We start from the raw sequence: 21629 nt of genomic DNA, 5'->3' as shown, positions 1-21629 counted from the left end.
CTCCTCTCCAATGGAAATGAATAACTGTTTATTGTTTACGTTTTCATTTTTATTTATCATTGTTGTAGGTCTATGGTATGAGTATCAGGGCCACATTGAGGAAAAATAAATACATCTGAGATTTCAAGAATAAAGTCATAATATTATAAAGTAGTAATTTTACGTGTTGTTTAATTTTTTTCTCGTTAAGTTATGACTTTATTCTCGTAATATTACGACTTTATTCTCGTAAAGTTTTGACTTTATTCTCGTAATATTACGACTTTTTTCTCGTAATGGTAAGGCTTTTTTTCTCGTAAAGTTATGACTTTATTCTTGTAATATTATAACTTTTTTTCTCGTAAAGTTATGACTTTAATCTTGTAATATTATAACTTTTTTTCTTGTAAAGTTATGGGTTTATTCTCGTAATATTACGACTTTATTCTCGTAAAGTTATGACTTTATTCTCGTAATATTACGACTTTATTCTCGTAAAGTTATGACTTTATTCTCGTAATATTACGACTTTTTTCTCGTAAAGTTATGACTTTATTCTGGAAGTCTCAGTTTTTTTTTCCCTCAATGTGGCCCTTATACTCCGTCGCACATTTGCACTTTGGCTCTCACTACATTAGACTTATATACTATATACTTAGATTATAAGATGTGTTACCTTCATCACGATGCTTAAATGTTTTACGGCTCCAGACAGAATTTTTTTAAAATTTTGACTAAAATGCCTCTTTTGATAAGTAAAGGTTGCCGGCTCCTGATGTATGCACACACCAAATGGTTTTAAATTGTTAAACTGATGACTGCGCAAACACATAAATATATTCTGTAATGATAACATGTAGTTATCATACCGTGTTTTTTTAACAAAAAAATATTAGGTGTAATTTAATGGAAATAATGTTTATTAATCATAAATCTCCCCTCCCCCCAAAAAAGTACAAAACTTGTGGTAATGAGTTGGAATGAGGTTGGCCAAAAAAGTGTTACACAGAATTGGGTGATAATTTATGCCGTATTCTTTATAAACCGTCAAACCAGAGCAAAAGTTGCACGGTCGACGGGAAGACAATAGGAAGGTTAAATACAACATCAACATTTTAACATCTTAAAAACAACATATATATAACTTAAAAACATCATGGGCACACAGCCGCCTTTCAGTACATACATAGTTTACATAATTTAGATATGACTTCATAAGTGGCAGCATATATACATTTTACTAAGTTTGGCACTTTTACAAAATCAGTGGTAAAAATATATTCATTACTTTTGACTTTACAGACAACAGACATACGCACATGCACACACACACACACAAAATAGACATCGTACCGAAGGAACGAAACTTAAAATCTTCCTGGTATTTTAAATGCAGTCATCCTCCCTCACAACCAGGTGAGTAGAGGTGTTTATCTGTGATGGGTCTGAGCTAATGACACAAAATGGTGCTGTGAATTTCACAATGTCAGTTTTCTATTGCTTAAATATATGGGACTTCAAGGAACCGACACAGTCCCCCCTCAAGCCACTTATGTTACAAGTAAAATGGTGAAACAAAATCAACCGTACCAAAGTAAAAGCATGTTGGATACTTAAGCATACTTTTTTAAATAACAGAGAAACCCCTTAACAGCTCAAATGTTACAAAGATGGGTGAACGATATGTGTAGAATTACAGTACTAACCCCTAGTCTTAGAAGAAGACCAACAGTACACCGGTTATCTCAGTCACCAAAATGTTCCAATAATGTGGCCTTCACTTCCACTTCTTGAACACTAGGAGGCTCTCCTGGTCAGCAGACACTGTAGGTCAGATGCAGAGGGGATTGCGTAAGAGAAACTAAATCTACTTGAGTGAGGCTGGAGCAAGTTCTGATGGCGCCTCCACAACTCAAGTCTTGTGTCCCCCGCATCGGTGTAATACGGCACCCTTATGACAGGCACATGCTTCCCAAAGCCTAGCGCTTGATCACCACCTGCTCAAAGGCTCCAGCTGCGACCCTGAAAGAGAAATACCACAATGAGTTACATGACAGGAAATGAGGGTGGTTATCTGATCTGGCTGCTGCTTCGGTGCATTTGCTTTGCTTTTATATACAGAACAAATACCATGTTGGGGAAATTGAAAGTAATACTGCATTGCTTATTAGAATCCCCATTTTGCATATCTGCAATGAATTTAGATTTGTAGTAAATGACTGCAGCGTGGCACCCACAGTTACATAATCACACCCACCTCATATGCTGGCTTCCCAAGGCTGTACTCCCACCAGGACCAACAAACAAGCTGAGCCCCTCCTCTGCAGCAATACACAAAAACACACACACATTAGAAATAAGGATACTGCCAATCAGCACACAGTCAGGCTCACACAATTTCTAGAAATTCTCAAAATAAATGACAATAGTTGAATGGGGGTGAGCATTGTTGTAAAGCTGATGAGATCTTTTGAAGAACATTAAGGGAAGTAGTTGAGCAACACTGTCAAAAGATGCAACATCAGTCTCAATTAATAGAGAGTCACCATTTCTTAACACAATAAACGACTCCCCTCTTCATTAAGTCTTTGGTTAAGGGCAGGAGTTTATAACATGGCAGTCACAATGTGTGCTCTGCTATCAGTGAGGTTAAACTGCCCTTGTGATATTCATATTAATTATATGCAACCTAACCTCTGTAATCCTTAATCAAATAAACGTTAATATTTAAACTGGTAAGTATGTAAGTATGGTCCAAATTGACGTTTTGCCATCATAAACATCCAATCAGCAGTCAGCATTTGCAGGAAGTACTTCAAGACATTGCATTGCTGCATTGCAACACCTCAAGGTAATTTGATCCTATCAGCAGGATTGTAGGCAACTTTCCAAGTCAGCCTTCAGTCCACTAAGTTACAGATTAGGAAGTTGTACACACCCTCCGCACTGGAGTCCAAGACGCCATGGCTGAAATCCTGGCTCTGCAGGATTTTCTCTATTATGTCATCGGCATCCGGCCTGGTGGCATCAACTCTCTTCAGCTGATTCTCCACTGAGTTCTGCTTTACTGGGTGTCTAATGGAGGAACGGAAACAGCGTTGAAAATTACACAAACATGCTTCATAGGGAAAAAAAGAGACATAAGGCCATACATTTAGTGGAAAATAGAAACATGGGGCTTGTTTATAACAAGGTCATTATACATAAAGGTCAAAACCGGTATAGAAAATATGGTAAAAAAGAAGGGTGAGAAGAAAAAATAAAAGGATTACCTTGGAAATTTAGCAGGAGTGGAGGGGTGTTCAGATGCAGAGACTGGGGGAGTGGTCCTGCTCTCCCCCGGCTGATCACCGGGTTCCAGGATGCTGCCGATGCCTGTACTGGCAGAACCTCCTGACGCGCTCCTCCGATGGCACAGATCTGTTAAACTGGAGTGATTCGAGCTGTAACCTACAGGAGGAGAGGAAAAAAATATTAAGGTTTTGCTTATGATTCGTGTAACTGCTGTGGTAGTAATGTTACTTTTGTTTAAAGGGAGTAAATGTGTGTCTCTGTGTTTGGTACCTGAGATTTTGGACTGCTGACTCGCATGGCTGGGTGTCCTAGAGTGACCGTACGCTACCAGCTCCTCTGGGACCGACACTGACTTTACTGGAGTCTCTACATGAAAAAAAAAACACACACACACTCAGTGGAAACATTTTAAAATCACAAGATTGATCATGAACTTTTTGTAAATATGTACACAGAGGTAAAACGTCCCTTCTTTAAGGTCAAACCCTAGAGGATGCAAGTAGTTTTAGTTTCTTTATGATGCTTTTTATTCTTGGCTTGTGAAACAAAAACACTGATGCTACGGTTGACTACTGAACAATCATGGTACCTCATGAAGGACGGTTCTTTGTAGAACCTTGTCAAAACTACTGTCTACAACAAAAGCTGCTGATTTGCGTTTGTCAAGAACTGAGAAGCTATAATTAAAGTCTTGCTATTGTAAGGAACAGCAAAGTCTTTTAAGCCTATATATACATACCAGTGAGTGAATAGGGTATGTGCATGTCCCCTCCCTTTCTGTCCTCAAGGAGACACTCTGCTTCGGCCTGTGGGTTTCCCAGAGTCATGGCAGTAGATGGGGGACTAAAGGGAACACAAGAAAGAGTGATGTTACTGAGGAGCGTGGTGGTGTCTTAAGTATCACTGAGTGTTGTTGGAAAGAGCCCCTTCAACTGCTCTGCTCTACAAATTGGACGCTAGCCAGATTAAAGCCCCTATGTGTAGGACTGACCATTTTTGACTTTGTTGACACCTACTGGTAGGATACAGAATGACATGGCAGCACACAGCAATGCACGCTGCTACCAGTGGGCAACTCTGGGGTCTATAAAGTGAAGCCAATGCGGAAGTGCTTTAAACCTGCATTTTTTTCTAATAGCCAGCAGGGGGCGACTCCTCTGGTTGCAAAAAGAAGTCAGATTGTATAGAAGTCTGTGAGAAAATGACCGTACTTCTCACCTGATTTATTACCTCAGTAAACATTGTAAACATGAGTTTATGGTCCACAAACCAATGGGTGACGTCACGGTGACTACGTCCACTTCTTATATACAGTCTATGGCTGCTACACTGGGATTGACTCCTATAAACATCAACTTGTGCCAAACACTCTAAAGAAGCTATAATTACATAAAACCTCTACACATAGGGACTTTGTCGTAATTATTTTGACTATTGGAGCTGTAATGTAAATGTCCAACATAAAATACTTTACTAGTTTATGTAGAAACCTTATTGAGATATTCTTAAGCTTGCCATTATCTAGAAATATCATCTGCGTGGTGTGTTTCCTCCACATATACTTGTGGCATACTGTACCTCAACTGGTGAATAGATGACACAAAATATTGCTTATCGCGATATTAAAATTGGCATATTACTCTGATCGAGCCTAGAACTGCAGTAACACTGCGATGTTTTTTGTTTAGAGTCATTAAACATACCTTTACATGTAGAAATACTGTGTAAACTGCAGATATTTAAACACACCAGCAAGCAAACATCAAAGCCAACAGTTTCTTTGTTCAAGTTATACAGTAGTTATAAATGTTTAAGTAATAAGTCTATTAAAACAGAATTACTTTTAGCAACTCCTGGATATTAACACGGGAAACCCCATATCTGTGCTACTGAGCTGCTATGTTACACAGAGGAATGAGGGCGGAGAGGCAGGCAAATAGTGACAGACAAACAGTGAAAAAAAAACGAACGTCATCTCTCTTGTTCCTTCACGCACACATTATGAGTAACACTGGTGGGATGAATGACTAGGACATTATTGACTTTACACTTTAGACATCTCCTAGGCAGCAGCGTGTGTATTATTATACTGAGAGGGAGTTGAAACATGAAAGAGTACGGAAAAGAGTAAGAGTAAGGAAAGACCTGAAGAAAGTTGACTGTTTGCAAATGGTACAGGCTTTGACAGGAATGGGTAGTTACATCACATCCTTCGTGACAAATAGTTCTACATGCAGCTCGTGACAAAAGAGAAAATACAACCTCTGGGCTCAGTTGTTGCTCACTGCCGAGGTCGTGCAGATTAATGTCTGGGTGAGGTGTTATTACCTTTCAGATAAGAGTCTGATAAGTTCTCAGCTGCAGTATAATACTTCATAACTTTAAATCCTCAGTAGTATCGTACAATAGAGTGTTTTCAGTTTGGTGACAGACAGGATGTGATGAGAACACTTTCCTCTGTGGTTAGATGCAGACTTCTGCAAGTGGGGGACATAGTACTTCCTTTGTAACCACAACCATACGTTTTGTAGTTGAATAAACTTAAACATAACACACAAGCCAACATTTCCTTATTATTCAGACATTCACGATGAGTAATAGAGCTGAACAGATGAATATGGTCAAAATGAGCTCTTACGTTTTAAAACAGGGGTCTCCAGACATAAGATGTGTGGTGATGACAACCTGTAACAGGAAAAGAGGAATGTAATGTCAGTTTTAAGCAACTGTACATGTGAAGCAGAAAAAAGCTGCAGTGTTCCTGTGTAGTGTGGTTAAATGGGGTTGCTATTGACTAAGGTTTGGAACATTTTGTGAAATGTACGCCCATTATAGATCTGTGCCCCAGGAAGACTCAGCATATTCCAAATCCACTCCCATGGCTCAGGCAGTTTATGGATCACAGGCTCAGACATGTGTGGCATTTACTGTCAGCAGGGCATTCAACTTTTTCATCGATGACATAAATCCAACTTTTTTCAAATAGAGTGTCTACTTCTGCTGCTTGCTTAAGAGCAACACTGTTTCGCAAGAACTGGTTTTAGGCTTATCTAGGCTTTGCTAAAATGCATTATATTTCACAGACAGACATGTAATAATAAACTATTGGACTGTACCAATACATCGCCAGTGTGGTAGAGACTCTAAATGGCATTTCCAGCAACATTTAAATAAGGATTGTGGAGCTGTGAGTTAAAACGCTACCACACCTTCAGGATTGAGTTGTCCTGTCTGGTGTTCTTGGTGTCATATCCCTCTAGGAGACACCGTCGCGTGGTGCTGCCAGACCCGGCAAACTCAGACAGGTTCAAGTCAGCAAAGCCCAGCTGCAAAGGGATATAAGAGATCAACCAGTTAGAACCATCTGAGACTCAGTTTATCTCTGTTAAAGTGTCAGCATTAACAATCTATTTGCACGTAAAGCTTCATCCTATGATAATTGGTTTTTATGAAACATCTATAGAAACCTAGCTCAGGTCAGGTTTTGAAACACACCACACCTGTCTGAGATGGGAGTTTCAATCCTTGAGAAATCCCATAACCAAATTCTTTAACTCGTCACTAAAGTTATTGGTTAACATAGCGTAGGATTTACAGCATTTTTTCAATCAGTAACCAAAGCCGGAAACTAGAAATAAAAACATTCTTAGTACCTCAGTGAAAAGTCCTCTAAGGACATTTGGAGGCCGACTGTTATCACATAACTTTTATGATAAGACTGTTCTAATAGATATCTGGCACTTAAGCTGCTGTGTTTACAACAAATGGCACTCTAGAGACTTAAGAACAGAAGTATTACCTTTGCAAAAGTCTTTCCACCCTTCAATTCCTAAAAATGACCAAAACACAAAAATCAGTGAGGTTACAATTGGCTGTTTCATTACTATGTCACACACTATTTTCATTAAAACCTCTGTGAGTCCTTGCAGTATGTCCACTGTCTGCACAAAGCACTTGTGATATGGTTACAAATTAACGTTTGATCTTACGTACATAAACATTTTCTTAGCACATTCAAGTCTCAGTTACCTATCTGGACTCAGCTGTGGAAATTGCTAACTATGCATTTTTGTAGTGTCAACAAAATAGAGATAATGGCAGAAAAAAAAAACATCTTGTACCTTGCGCACAGACACCCGGCACAAACAGGGATCCAGCACACCTGTCCCAGCATTGGCACTCATCTTACACACGAAAGAGAACTTCTTCCTCCAGTGTACACAGTTGGCTTGGACTTGCTCCCTGTGAGAGAAGTACATTTAGAAACACTTCTTCCTACAGAAACTAAAACACACAGGCATACTGAATACTGAAAGAGCAGATATTAACCACAAATCTGCCACATCTGTGTATGGTTTACCCACAGAGTGTGTTAGGCAGATGTGTCATCAAGAATGATGAAAGATTGTTGAGAGATTATGGTCTTAATTTAGGCATTGAGCTATCTCAGACATCTATTAGATAATGTATTCAGTCATCCTGTTTGCTAATTCCAACTGGTCAGGTGTAAATGTGTGCAACACTTCAGTCTAATGCTCGCTGCACTTGACATGTGGAGCTTTTGGAAGAAGGCAGCCCTGTGAGGCAAATTGATTTTGGCCTATATTAGTAAATCTGACTTCACAGGGGACATGCAGAAAGTACAGAGTAAACAATGATGACCACTGGCAGCAAAAGGGGGGTTTAGCTTTATAGTACATTTTGAAAGGTTATATTATTATGGATTGATAACATTAAGATAGATCTTTTAGGAATTATAAAAAAAAAAGATGTTATTTATTTGGGAAAAAGAACACTTATACTTAGAAAAGGCACTACTTTTTGTTAACTGATACAAGTAGTAGTATGTCAGCGGAGTGATATCTGTATGATTGAATTTGCACTGGAACAGTAAAGCTACTTAAACTATATCTAGTGGTTCAACTCATTATTTACAGCTGTTAATGTAAGTGAAGAAACATAACAATAATAGTATACATAGAAATAATATAAAAATGTGAATTTTCATACACCCCATATATATTATACACAATTGTCAATATGCTTCTTGTCTTTGAAAAAGAGAATAAAGTTGTGGTTGGAGCAGGGTAGACTAAGTGTTTGGGAACAGACAGTTACCATGGCAAAGTAATGAGGGTTAGTGGTTGACATGATGTGCTACGCCTGTGTCCCTTTTTCCACAGTGACTCATTTAAATGCTAACGTTACAAGCACTTATAATCCCAGACAGGAAGGGGACTAACCTAGTGTGTTTTCTTTGCAATGGACGACAAGACAAATGAAAGAGAGAGAAACTTAGCCTGATACAAATTCGTCATCAAGGAGTATCTGTATCTTTTAAACAATCACCCCCCAAATAAATAAATAAATAAAATAATAAGAATATTAATAATGTTATTACTCTTATTGTTGACTGAAATAAAATAACGTAATGATAATAATAGTGTTATTATTATTATTATTATTATTGACTGAAATAAAATAACGTAATGATAATATTAGCGTTATTATTATTATTATTCTTATTATTGACGAAAATAAAATAATAAGAATAGTAATAATGTTATTATTAATATTATTCTTATTATTGACTGAAATAAAATATTAAGAATAGTAATAATGTTATAATTATTATTATTGAACTGAAATAAAATCATGTTGCTCCAGCCAGACATCTAGCTACGTTAACTCACAGCTGTTGCTTAGCAACTGCTGTAATCAACTGTTGCATGAACGTTACATAGAATAACGAAAACTATTATTTATCTTCACAGTGAGGAGCACGTCTTCAACTCGGTAACGTTACCTTAATATACACACAGTTTCCAGCTTAGTCTAAACTAGTAGTTTATAGCTAGTATAATTAGTATAACGTTATAGTTGATAGCTATACTGTGGTGTAACGTTAGATGAACGTTAACTAACCGTTACACAGCGGTTAAAAACTTTCTCTCACGTTTAGTTGGAGCTTGTTCTAACAACCAGGGTGAACTGTTGCTATAAATAGTGAAGAAAAAAAAGATCTTACCGAGACGACTCTTCTCCAAAGCCTCCATCTAGGAGTCTAACTTTACAGAATAAAACTCCGTTGACGAAGGGAACCGATGACAACTCCTCCAGGTCGAAGTTTACTCTAAACTTAAACTTCTTCTTCTTCATAAGGATGAACGACATGATATATCCTAAACGTCAGTGACTGGGTAAAGAAGTGTTAAAGCTGACAGACAGCTGTAGCTACTCTTCTCCTGCTCTCCGTGCTGCTGCTGGTCTCTGCTGCTCTCTCAGCTGTTGCTGCTGGTTGTTGCTGTGTTACTGGAGGAGTCTCCAGCAGACATGATTCAAAGTTCAAATCTCTTCCTAACACACCCACTGAAGAATATAAGTCATGACGTCAGGGGAATTCCACCGTTTGATTGGACACCACGGCTGCATGACTCACTATTGTGATGGTCGCACACATCACAACTGAGACTCATTCAAAAGTTAAAGCAGCAGTGGGTAGAATTGGAGCAAATATGATTTAAAAAAAAGTTATTTTTATAAAACGGTCACTATATCCTAAAACGGAGGGAAAAACATATCTGAGATTTCGAGAATAAAGTCATAAGTTTACGAGAAAAAAGTCGTAATTTTACAAGAAAAAAGTAATAATATTACAAGAATAAAGTTGTAATTTTATGAGAAAAAAAGTAGTAATATTACGAGAATAAAGTCATCATTTTACGAGAAAAAAAGTTGTAATATTATGAGAATAATGCTGTAATTTTACAAGAAAAAAAGTAACAATATTACGAGGAATAAAGTTGTAATTTTACGAGAAAAAAGTCATAATATTACAAGGATAAACTCGTAATTTTACAAGAAAAAAAGTCGTAATATTACAGGAATAAAGTCGTAATTTTATGAGAAAAAAAGTCGTAATATTACAAGAATAAAGTTGTAATTTTATGAGAAGAAAAGTTGTAATATTACGAGAATAAAGTCGTAATTTTACAAGAAAAAAGTTGTAACATTATAAGAATGAGAGAATAAAGTTCAAATCTCCTCCTTCCCCACCCACTGAAAAATATAAGTCATGACATCGGGAAATTCCACCGTTTGATTGGACACCGCGGCTGCATGAAAAAAAAGAGAAATACCGAGGTCGCTATTGTAATGGTCGCACACTGCACAACTGAAACTCATTCAAAGTTGAAGCAGCAGTGGGTAGAATTGGAGCAAATATGATTTTAAAAAAAAGTTATTTTTATAAAACGGTCACTATATACTGACAGTAGTGCATGAGACAGGTAATCTGAAAAAAAAAAAAAATCATGTGCCTCTGTGTCCTCCGTGCTCCTAATGGCAAGAAACATCTTGTAGTGTACTGGATGAAGTGTGCTGTCTGGTCACAAACTTTCTCATTTTACAGCTAAACAGCACAGTACAAGATGTTTCTGAAAACATCTAAGGCGAGAAATAGGCATTAGAGTGACAGAATATTGATTCATATTTGATCAGCGCTGCCTAGTTTGACCGTTTGATCGGAGTTCACAAGTGATTGACAGCTGCTCAGAGACGGCAGCTGGACGGCAGACTCCAGCTCGGCTCTGATTGGTTGTTTTCCTCCGGTATGTGAAATCTTGCAGATGCCATACCGAAGATGCCATAGAGATGCCATAGAGATGCCATAGAGGTCCAGTGGACCCCATGGGACCTTATTTTAGAAATACTGTATATGAACAGTCGTCAACAGCGATCCCGTTCGATTTGCACCATGAATCACACATATGATGTTTGTCAATTTAAAAGATAATTTTGCAAGTTAAGAAAGTCGCAGGTTTGTCGTAGTATTATTTAGTGTTTACTGTGAAACCACTCATTGAACTACATCTCTCGTCTCGCGCAACACACGCCACCACTACTTGCTAGCTAGCTAACTTAGCTATGTTCCATGCACAGAGGGAATGTTATCTAACCTGATGGGTTTTATCCAGCGACTCCTGGTCTTTTTATCAGCCGGGAAGAGAAAAAACGACTGAGACCCGATGCTGGTGTGAGTACATCCCAATACAAAACACACAGGCATCGTAGCTTCAGAGAAAGAGACGTCACTAAACACCACCTTTGGGTGTTTAGTCAGTCTTTTTTTGTTTTACAACAAACTGCAAATTTCTTGATTTGCAAAATTATGTTTTAAATTTGACAACCATATGTATATGTGTGATTCATGGCACAATTCAAACGGGATCAAAAAATATATTTGTATCTCCCTGTTGACTACCGTTCATATTTTTTCTAAAATAAGGGCCCATGGTGGTCCATCGGACTTTGCTACTCTATTAGGAGTACTGGGAGACACTGGAGGAGAGGCACATGATTTTTTTCAGATTACCTGTCTCATGCACTACTGTCAGCATATAGTGACTGTTTTGCCCTGAAGTGACGTTATACCCGTGACCACAGAAGTATTGCCTAAAACAGAAGTGGAAAAAACAGAAGAGAAAAAACTTTCATTCAGCAAGCATGTGACAAAAAGAAGAAAAAAATGCAAAATAAGCATATGACAACTCTGTTAGCTTGTAATCTGTAGGTGGAAGGAGTTCCCACAGCCAAAACTAACAGACCATAGATACCATTGAAGGTATTCAGCAAGAACACACTCATAATTTGTATACAGTTTATATTATTGAACATTTTATTTATGTCTAAACAGTGGTGGAAGAAGTATTCAGATCATTTAAGGCATTAAATGTTGCGCCTTTAAATCACTTTTAAAACTCACTTTTTTAGAATTGCTTTTCTGTGATTATATTTACATACTTTTACTAAGGTATCATTTTTTTTTACAGCGTGGTATTGGTACTAATACTTCCTCCACCACTGAAAGTGGTGTATCATACTGTATAGTATTTTACAAACTGTCCATATGTTTTCTTTCCTTTTTTATTTTTTGCAGACATAGCAAAGGTCATCATATCAAATGCAGAACATAACTAAGTACATAGAAAGAGCTGATTATCAGCAGAGAGAATGCCCTGAAAATATTACAGAGGTTTGACCTCCACTTCTATCCACTGTAGTGTGCTTGTGTCTAGCTTTATGGTCAGTAATAAGCTTAGATCAAAGGTTAAGAGGTCTCTGTTTGTTTCCTTAGCATGGACATTGACGGGACCATGATGGTGGACTGGAACGAGTGGAGAGAACACTTCCTGTTATGCCCTGCTTACAACCTGGAAGAGATCATACGCTACTGGAAACACTCCTTGGTACAATACATACAAAAACTATATCTATATCTATATCTATATATCTACTGTATATATATACAGTAGATATATATATATAATATTTTTTTAAGAGTGTGACCAGCACCCCCCAGAAGATGGCGCTCTAGGCCACCGCCATATGGCCTATGCTTTAAGCCGGCCCTGTCCACAACTCAAATATATTCAGTTTACTGTTCTAGAGGAGTAAGGAAACCAGAAAATATTCACGTTTAAGAAGCTGGAATCAGAGAATTTAGACTTATTGTTTTCTTAAAAAAATCATTAAAACTGAGTAATTGCTTATCAAAATGGTTGGTGATTAATTTAATAATTGACAACTAATCGATTAAAGGGACTCTATGTAAGAATCAGAAATTGCTTGTGGCCGTTAAGTCAATGAAAGTCAGCGTCCATAGACATGAACGAGCATTAATCAAGACAGTGAGGCGACACACGTGAGCTAAAACACAATATAGCTGACCAGACGAAGGTCTCTCCATGAATTGATGCTGATACTGTGTCTCCCGACCGTGTTCAGAAGGAATAGGGGGAGACACCGGAGTTTTGGTCGATGACGATAACGTAACTCTTCTGCGCGCATGCACGTGAGAGGTGGAGCGAGCGAGAACAAGTGCGGTGTGTGAGTGATGGCAGGCAGGCAGAAGAGCATAGACTCCGGCCCTGGAGACCAGGGTTACCGTCTCCCCTGTGTTTTCTGGCCGTGTTCGGGGGGCTGGAACAGGATTAGCTGACACTGTTTTGCAAGACGTACTTCACTAGATATAACTTTGCGGTTTTGGTGCTTCTGTGTAGTTTGTGTTGGAACAGCGTAGCCACACGCGAGCGCATAGGAAACACCGAACCGCAATGATTTATAAGAGTGTAAGTGTAAGAAGTTACAAACAGTCCCTTTAATCGCAGCTCTATAAATATATTCTGCTCAACAGTAGGGCTGTGTTTTGGTAAGAATCTGGCGATACGATACGTATCATGATACAGGGGTTACGATTCAATATATTGTGATATACTGTATTGTGATACTGTAAGTAAAGCAATATATTGTGATTTTTTTATAAAAAACGTATAAAAAACACACTGCTGTATGAATAAAATCAGAGTAAAAAAAGTTTACTTTTTTATGCAATCAGAACAGTGGGATCTGCATTTGAATTTATAACAGTGCCCGTAACATCCTACATCATAGCACTACTTAGAGAGGGCACATACACTGAGAGGGTGCATCTCTTTGCAAATTAAATAAAGAATTGACTGAGTTCATCTTTGCAGTGTTTTTGAGAATCGATACAGTATCACAAAACATAATATCACAATATTTGATTTTTTTCCTATATTTTCTTAAGATAAGATAAGATAAGATGAATCTTTATTAAACCCCAGGGGGAAATTCAGGTGTCAAAGCAGCAAAGCGCAGGTACAGAGGTATCATCTTACACCCCTACTCAACAACAGTAGGGTCTCAAAAATAGCCACTGAGCTGAATAAAAAACACCTCTGACAGTCAGGAATACCTATTCACAAGTAAAAAATGAATGAGTCTTGTTGAGGGGCCCAGAGATGCCTCCAGGGCCCCTGACTCCTTCTCTTGTGTGCACCACCTTCTGTGCGAGCAAACAGCGCCCTCTAGTGGCGACCAGCGGTGCAGCGCTGCAGGAAACACTACACTGTGTGTGTTTCTCTCTCTCTCTCTACTGACACATCCTGCTAGATATAGAGATTAAATTCCCCTTATAATACACCATGACATATCACAGGGAGCAAGGGTAAAAGGAACAGATGGGGGAAGTCACTTTTAGAAACATAAACCGGATTATGCACACGGTTAATCCAGGGGGGGATATTTATTCCACCACTTCTCTATTTCACCATCTTTCCTGCTTTTTTTCCGTAGAAAACCACGTAGTCGTCCTGACTCCGCCCTCGGTTACTGCAGTTTGCCTGTAAACGTTAAAGGAGGAGGACACCACCTCTTCACGGGACAGTCTCTGCAACATAAGAAACAGGAAACCTTTTTAATCGCGAACGGGGAGCTCACATCTGGATTTGATCAGGATTATTTTCAATATGATTTAATAATCGGATCCTGACTGCAGGCAGGGCGACTCTCTCTCTCTCTCTCTGCGACTGCTGCTTTGCACATTTAGCCCCACAATGTATCAGACGATACGAACGCTTTTACTATCAAACGCCCGATGCTGGGATGCAGACAGCAAGAGGTCGTGCCAGGACTTGTTTGAGAGCCTTGATACCAATAAAGATGGGAAGGTGGACGTTGCTGAGTTACGAGCGGGCCTCAAGGCGATGGGCATTTTCCGCCAGGGTGCCGCACAGGTAAAACAACCTCATGCATGCAGGAGCCATGGGGGGTGACTGAGAGGAGTTTGGCCTGCTTGTTTTGCATGGAATTCAATGAATGTGCCTAGTAGTGTGACTGTGCATGTGTGTGTGACTCGCCCAGATACTGCTGCAGGATGCAAATGACCCCATTAGACTGCATCTCCTCTCTCTCTGCAGAAAATCGTGTCATCTGGTGACCAGAACAAAGACGGGAGTCTTGACTTCAACGAGTTCAGCAAGTATCTGAAAGAGCACCAGAAGAAGCTGCGGCTGACATTCAAGAGTCTGGACAGAAACAACGATGGTAGGAGATAGATAGGTAGTAACGTTATTAATCCCGAGGGAAATTCAAGTTTCCAGCATCACAGTTCCATAGTGCAAAACATGTTAGTAAAAAGGCAATAAAAAAAGTTAGTAGTACAAAGTACAAAAAATATACCAGATATAAAAATACAAGGAGATGAAGAAAACTGTTAAAAGTGAATATAGTGCAGGGTAACAACTGAAATACAGGACTATTTAAAAAATGAATATAGTGCAGCAGAGACTGTTAAAAATGAATATAGTGCAGAAGAGACTGTCAAAAATGAGTATAGTGCAGGGTAACTCCAGTAGCTTAGTCTATGAAAGTGCACTATGTGTATTATAATCTGTGGCCTCATTGTAAAAATACTTGGCACCAACATAATGTCAGACATGTGCCAGTGAATGTTTACAAAACCACTCATCCTCTGTTTACACTGCAGCATATTTCTGTTTAATGTTGTTTTCAGGGCGCATTGATGCCTCAGAGATCCAGCAGTGCCTTGCAGAGCTGGGCATGGATATCAGCAGAGCGAATGCCCAGAAAATATTACAGAGGTTTGACCTCCACTTTTCTATCTACTGTTTCTATTTAGAGTGTGCTTGTTGTGTGTAGCTTTATATGGTCAGCAATATGCTTTGATCAAAGGTTAAGATGTCTCTGTTTGTTTCCTTAGCATGGACATTGATGGGACCATGATGGTGGACTGGAACGAGTGGAGAGAACACTTCCTGTTATGCCCCGCTCACAACCTGGAAGAGATCATACGCCACTGGAAACACTCCTCGGTACGACACATACTAAAAACTCACTCCAAACAAATTCTGCTGACGAACAAAGAGGCAATTGCAGTAGAATTAATCACATGACGTCCAGTCCTCATGTGTTAGAAGTTATGGATTTTCTCTGCAGTCCACATTTTGGCACCAGCTTCGAAAGATTAGTCTGTTACATAATTAGGTCACAGCAGCACACTCTGTTTCTCCTCAGCTGGTTCCTCCGCCTCTTCTTAGTGCAAATAAAGATGTCATTGTCAAGATAGTTGCTCCATCGTGAGCAAAGTCTTCACTGCGCTGCATATTTATGGCATCTTAGGGAACAAAAGCAGACAGAACTTCATTCTCATACCATAAATGTGCCGTAGAGGTGACAGCAGGACACATAACTAGCTGCATTGTGTTTCCCTGCAGAGTTGCATTAAAGCAGCAGTGGGTTAGAAATGGAGCAAATATGAATTAAAAAAAAGTTATTTTTATTAAACGGTTACTATATCCTGACAGTAGTGCATGAGACAGGTAATCTGGAAAAAATCATGTGCCTCTGTGTCCTCCGGTGCTCCTAATGGCATCTGCTAGGTTTCACAGACTGGAGGAAAACAACCAATCAGAGCCGAGCTGGAGCCTGCCGTCTCTGAGCAGCTGTCAATCACTCGCAAACTCTGATCAAACGGTCAAACTAGGCGGCGCTGATCAAATATGTTATAGTTTGACTGTTTGATCGGAGTTTGCGAGTGATTGACAGCTGCCACCTGTGATTGGTCAAAGTCTCCCATCACAGGCTAGATTTTTTTAAAGCCTGAAAACAGCCATGAGGAGGTGCCGAAGTCTATTTATCTCTCAGAACACTTGAATTACAATATGCTGAAGTGTTATTATGGTATTTTTGCCCAATGATGCCAAAAACATTCAGCCTACTGCAGCTTTAAATTGCCAATGCACCACGTTTGTCACAGACACCTTTATGCTTTTGGAAAAACATTGGATATGTTTATCTGAAACAGCTAAAGCATGCAAGACGAGGGTTCAGTCAGCTCAGTGGTTATGATTTCACAAGCAGGTCTAGCTAAAGGAGGTAAATTCTTCGCTTGTTGTTAAAATAGTTGCAACCTTTGCAGTTTTTTAGCTTTTCCCTCATAGTGTGAGCTTTTCTTTGCACAAGTTGTACCAAATATACAGAGAAAAGAAGCATATTATGCTTCTAATGTGTGTTTAATTGTTTAATTCCTGGCTTTCAACCTCAAATTCAAGGGTTTGTAAAAGTTGCCCTCTCTCCAGTGAACAACTGGTACTTTGGTGGGTTTGAAAAAGCAGTTGCTGCATCAATGTGAAAGTAGACCTCAAAAGGAGAAGTGCTTGTAGGCTTGTGAATTTTTTTTTGTCACACTGACAACCACACAAACGGACTCTGTGTGACATGTGACAACAGTCCTGTCTATTCTTAACCTTTATTTGTTCAGCTTTGTTGTCCTTGTCCCTATAGGTGTTAAATCTATTTCTAAGTAAATGCATGAAAAGAGTTGCAAAAAACAGTCAAATTCCTTGTATGTGCACACATATTAAGGTGATTAGTGCAATACAAGCGACCTAAAAGTAGTGCAGTACAAGTGATCAATGTGAAAAACAAAAATATCAAACATATGATATAGCACAGGATAAACCGGTGAGCTAGACTCACACTAGCCAGAGCAGTGAGTGGCAACAATGACTCCAGACAATGAGATTATTATATTAAGGTGATTCTGATGTGCCTTCCTGAGGGAGATACAATCTCAAAGACAGAATAATTCTGCTATAAGACGTCTTACAGTATTTGTTATGGCCATATACTGACAGTGATTTGAGCAAATGTGTTTATGTAATAATCACCAGGTGCTGGACATAGGTGACAGTCTTGCCATCCCAGATGAATTCACAGAGGAGGAGAAGAGCTCCGGTGGCTGGTGGAAGCAGCTCGCTGCAGGTGCAGTGGCGGGGGCCGTCTCTCGCACTGGTACTGCCCCTCTGGACAGAATGAAAGTCTTCATGCAGGTGAGATACATGAAAGAAAGAGGGACAAATGGTTTCTTTCCCTAGGGGGGATAGGTTAAGAAATATGTGTGAAACTGTCTTGCAAACCTATATTTGTACTACAGGTTCATTCTTCTACGACCAACCGGATCAGCCTGGTTGGGGGCTTCCAGCGGATGATCAAAGAGGGAGGTCTGACTTCACTGTGGCGGGGAAACGGGATCAACGTTTTAAAGATTGCACCTGAGACGGCAATCAAATTCATGGCATATGAGCAAGTAAGCTCCAAAAATGCACATTTTTATACATTAGTTGGTATTTATCACAGTTTTATAACATTAAACATATTTGGAACACACATAATTTATTTTCTGTATGTGTTCTGCAGTATAAGAAGTTGTTATCATCTGAGGGCCAGAAGATTAAGACACACAAGAGGTTCATGGCTGGTTCTCTGGCTGGAGCCACAGCACAGACAGCCATCTACCCAATGGAGGTAAGACAGCTGTTGCACCTTTTCTTTTTACTTTTACTACATACTGCAGCTGCCTACTCAAAGTATGTACTGTTGCATGCAGTATGCATACAATTACTCCGTCATAACATTGTGCCTTGAACTTTGACCCTCTTGAATGAGCTGTCATATGTCATTGTGGCTTCTGTCATTGAGCTGTCGTCTGTCTGTACTCTCTTGGCGGCTCAGTCGATGTGACGTATCTTCCGCTTCGCGGAGGATTGTGTTTCAGAATAGCCAGAAAAGCATGCTGGCTTGCAAAATGGGACCAGATGAAGGATCACATCCTGGTATTTTTGGTCCAATGCATTTACTACGCCGAAATAGTATGCAATTCGCGTACTATTGGTTTCCTACTAAGGTTTCGGAGATGCAAAAAAAAACAACTCACATACTGTTTTAGCGTACTATATAGCATGTTCGTATGGAATATCGGACGCAACCTATGTATTGGGACATACTAAATCCTTTCTGGCATACATACATAAATGAGTTAGCATTTTAGCACTTCTGGTTCCCTCGTCTGGAAGTCAATGGGTGTTTTGAATGTGTTTTTAGTTAGATGCCTGAAATAAGGTCTGTGGTTAACACAAGCTTAAGAGATTTAAATGTTTGTTCTACGATATAAAATACATCAGTAAATATCCCACTTGTGAATTTTGAAGCTTTTATGCGTCTTAACCGTGGTGTAGTTCGTTTATAGCCCAACGTTAGCTTTTTACTTCTGGTGATTGCATTCACACTTAAAAAAAATAAAAGTGGTGTTCATTTGTTGAAGATTATCTTGCTGAACAAAACCTGTAAGTATCATAAACATTTGTTTGCCAGAGAGCTTAGTTTCTGCAATAATCCAAATCCAATGGAAAAATCCCATTATCTTTTTGTCATGGGAACCAGGGCGATTCTAACTACCTGGTTGGCCTACAAAAATACGTCATCTCTGCACCTCTCTATTGGTATTGGAATTCACACACTGTTTCATCACAAAATAAAATGAAGTCAGCTGTTTTGTGTTCTTTTCAACAACAAAAAAATAATTTTTTCTTCTTTTGTACTTTCTCTCTCTAAGGTGTTGAAAACTAGACTGACCCTAGGGAAAACGGGCCAGTATTCAGGGATGTTTGATTGTGCCAAAAAGATCATGAGGAAGGAGGGAATCAAGGCTTTCTACAGGGGCTACGTTCCAAACTTAGTGGGCATCATCCCCTACGCTGGGATAGACCTCGCTGTTTATGAGGTCGGTGCTCTGCCCCTTTTGTCATATTTCACAACAGAGTGCACTTTGCTTGATTAACTAATTTGCATGCACGATAAACCAGTTCATTTTGGATTAAATTAATTTTAGTTTTATGCTGATGCACACTCGTTCAATTCATCTTTCTCCTGCGTCTCAGACTCTGAAGAACACGTGGTTGTCGCACTACGCCAAAGACTCGGCTAACCCTGGAGTTCTGGTGTTGGTGGCCTGCGGGACCATCTCTAGCACCTGTGGCCAGCTGGCCAGCTATCCACTCGCACTTGTGCGCACACGGATGCAGGCACAAGGTAAAAAAAAAATCTGATCCTTGATAACCGTGATGACAAAACTTACAGTGTATAATGTTTTTCATGATAGGTAAGATGTTTATGTGGTGACAAAACTCACCTGTAAAGGCGACAATATTTTCTGTAAACACACACTTGAGTTAGAGCCCACATAATAAGTGGGCTGTAGTGGAGAAGGGCTACAGTACAAGAGTAAAAGCGTGCTTTTCAGATGCAACGCCACCTCCTTAACTTACTTTTTTCTCTCCAGCGTCTCTGGATGCGACAGACCAGCCCTCCATGAGCAGCCTGATGAAGAAGGTTGTAACCAAAGAAGGCTTTTTCGGACTTTACCGGGGCATCCTGCCAAACTTCATGAAAGTCATCCCCGCTGTCAGCATTAGCTACGTGGTTTACGAGTACATGAAGACTGGCTTAGGAATTTCCAAATGATGCCGCAAGGAAATGAAAAAGAACATTTATTTGTTAGACTTGAAAAATACCTGAAATGACTCAAAGAAGACAGACAGACAGACGTCAAACATACAGAGCATGACTTCCGCCAGCTGGCACAGGAGTTCAGCGGATGGAAAACTGTATGTATCCCACTAAGGGTCATCTGTCAGTAGCTAAAGCATTTATCATTTGTGCTGAGCATGCTTTAATTTTTATCCTACTGCTATACACAACGCATTTCCAAAATATGTACACTGTCCAAAGCCAGTTTTGACATAAAGATAGTACTGTATTAAATGCACGCCTAAAAATTAGAATGCATGATGGGTTGTTAAATTCATCCTACCGTTATTCTTTTAAAAATGAAAGCTCAATGGGACATTCCGTTGTGCTTTTTGGTGACATATGAGTTATTTTGTTTTGAGCAAGCTGGAGCTTATCCACAGCAGAGTTAATGGTCTGTTTTTAAGGTGAAATGACACTATGCCAGTTTAAATGTCTTAAGTCCACACCCTTTAGAGGTAACTTAACACTTTTTCTAAGCTGTAAACACACGCCTCTAGAGTGACATCAGCTCCAGACAGCAGCTGTCTACTAAAAATAACTGGCCCTGAAAAATCAATAAGTGGAACACTGGAATACTGTGAGAATGAAGACAAATGCATCTTGTGCAATCACCAACTCTGTGTGTTATTTAAATGTGCCTTACAGCCACTCAATGTGAACTCTGTGACATCAACAGATGTGTTTTTTTTACTATATATATATATATATATATACTGCATTTATGTACTGTAGATATATCTGTTTTCAGTTATGATTATTTATGGGTTTTCATGATGGTTACTACTGCGTAACCCTTTTAAACAGTAACAACTGGTTATTGACTGAAATACTTGCAAGGAGCGTGTTTTTGTCTTGTGTCACGTCTCATTTTCAACACATCAAGACCTCCACGCACCAAATACAAACATGCACACACCCACAACAGGATACTGTTACCGTTAACATGGTGTAACTTGTTCTTCCTTATTCACCTGTAGTGTCTAAGTTACATTAATGTGTATGTTAAGAAACTAAAACTGGTTTGATAACTTAATATAATAGTTGCTAACCTGAACATGTGGGAAGTTTAACATGTCTTTGCTGGAAGGCTTTCTTGAGAACAA

At 39.2% G+C, this 21629-nt stretch overlaps 2 protein-coding genes across 3 annotated transcripts; one reads left to right on the top strand and one right to left on the bottom strand.

The window, feature by feature from the left end:
• Nucleotides 1-881: 881 nt before the first annotated feature.
• Nucleotides 882-9590, bottom strand: LOC141777107 (EEIG family member 2-like). Its single transcript, XM_074651077.1, has 11 exons — nucleotides 9302-9590; nucleotides 7395-7515; nucleotides 7073-7102; nucleotides 6483-6599; nucleotides 5912-5958; nucleotides 4013-4116; nucleotides 3544-3639; nucleotides 3252-3429; nucleotides 2918-3054; nucleotides 2237-2300; nucleotides 882-2001 (listed from the first exon to the last, which is right to left on the bottom strand). The coding sequence occupies exons 1-11, from the start codon at nucleotides 9445-9447 to the stop codon at nucleotides 1959-1961; spliced, it is 1083 nt and encodes a 360-aa protein (XP_074507178.1). The 5' UTR covers nucleotides 9448-9590; the 3' UTR covers nucleotides 882-1958.
• LOC141777106 (mitochondrial adenyl nucleotide antiporter SLC25A24-like) lies at nucleotides 8983-21355 on the top strand. Of its 2 annotated transcripts, XM_074651076.1 has the most exons (11): nucleotides 8983-9069; nucleotides 12410-12521; nucleotides 15054-15180; nucleotides 15650-15737; nucleotides 15857-15968; nucleotides 17829-17987; nucleotides 18092-18244; nucleotides 18355-18462; nucleotides 19550-19717; nucleotides 19875-20025; nucleotides 20276-21355. In XM_074651076.1, exons 2-11 carry the CDS (start codon nucleotides 12411-12413, stop codon nucleotides 20455-20457), a joined length of 1359 nt encoding a protein of 452 aa, XP_074507177.1. In that variant the 5' UTR covers nucleotides 8983-9069; nucleotide 12410; the 3' UTR covers nucleotides 20458-21355. The 2 variants fall into 2 exon arrangements, with proteins under 2 accessions (XP_074507177.1, XP_074507176.1); XM_074651075.1 differs by lacking the exons at nucleotides 8983-9069; nucleotides 12410-12521 and adding an exon at nucleotides 14515-14870.
• Nucleotides 21356-21629: the final 274 nt, after the last annotated feature.

This window comes from Sebastes fasciatus, chromosome 11, assembly GCF_043250625.1.
Source record: "Sebastes fasciatus isolate fSebFas1 chromosome 11, fSebFas1.pri, whole genome shotgun sequence".
Classification (NCBI taxonomy): Eukaryota; Metazoa; Chordata; class Actinopteri; order Perciformes; family Sebastidae; genus Sebastes; species Sebastes fasciatus.
This window is presented reverse-complemented; position numbering and strand designations above follow the sequence as displayed.

What these genes read in the sequence shown, in the direction of transcription:
- LOC141777107 (XM_074651077.1), bottom strand. Translation starts at nt 9,447, where the DNA reads ATGTCGTTCATCCTTATGAAGAAGAAGAAGTTTAAGTTTAGAGTAAAC. An exon ending in GCCGGGTGTCTGTGCGCAAG is followed by an intron (nt 7,103 to 7,394) that starts GTACAAGATGTT and finishes GGTCATTTTTAG; the next exon opens with GAATTGAAGGGTGGAAAGAC. An exon ending in GTGGAAAGACTTTTGCAAAG is followed by an intron (nt 6,600 to 7,072) that starts GTAATACTTCTG and finishes ATCCCTTTGCAG; the next exon opens with CTGGGCTTTGCTGACTTGAA.
- LOC141777106 (XM_074651075.1), top strand. Translation starts at nt 14,691, where the DNA reads ATGTATCAGACGATACGAACGCTTTTACTATCAAACGCCCGATGCTGG. An exon ending in GAATGAAAGTCTTCATGCAG is followed by an intron (nt 17,988 to 18,091) that starts GTGAGATACATG and finishes TTTGTACTACAG; the next exon opens with GTTCATTCTTCTACGACCAA. An exon ending in TAGACCTCGCTGTTTATGAG is followed by an intron (nt 19,718 to 19,874) that starts GTCGGTGCTCTG and finishes CCTGCGTCTCAG; the next exon opens with ACTCTGAAGAACACGTGGTT.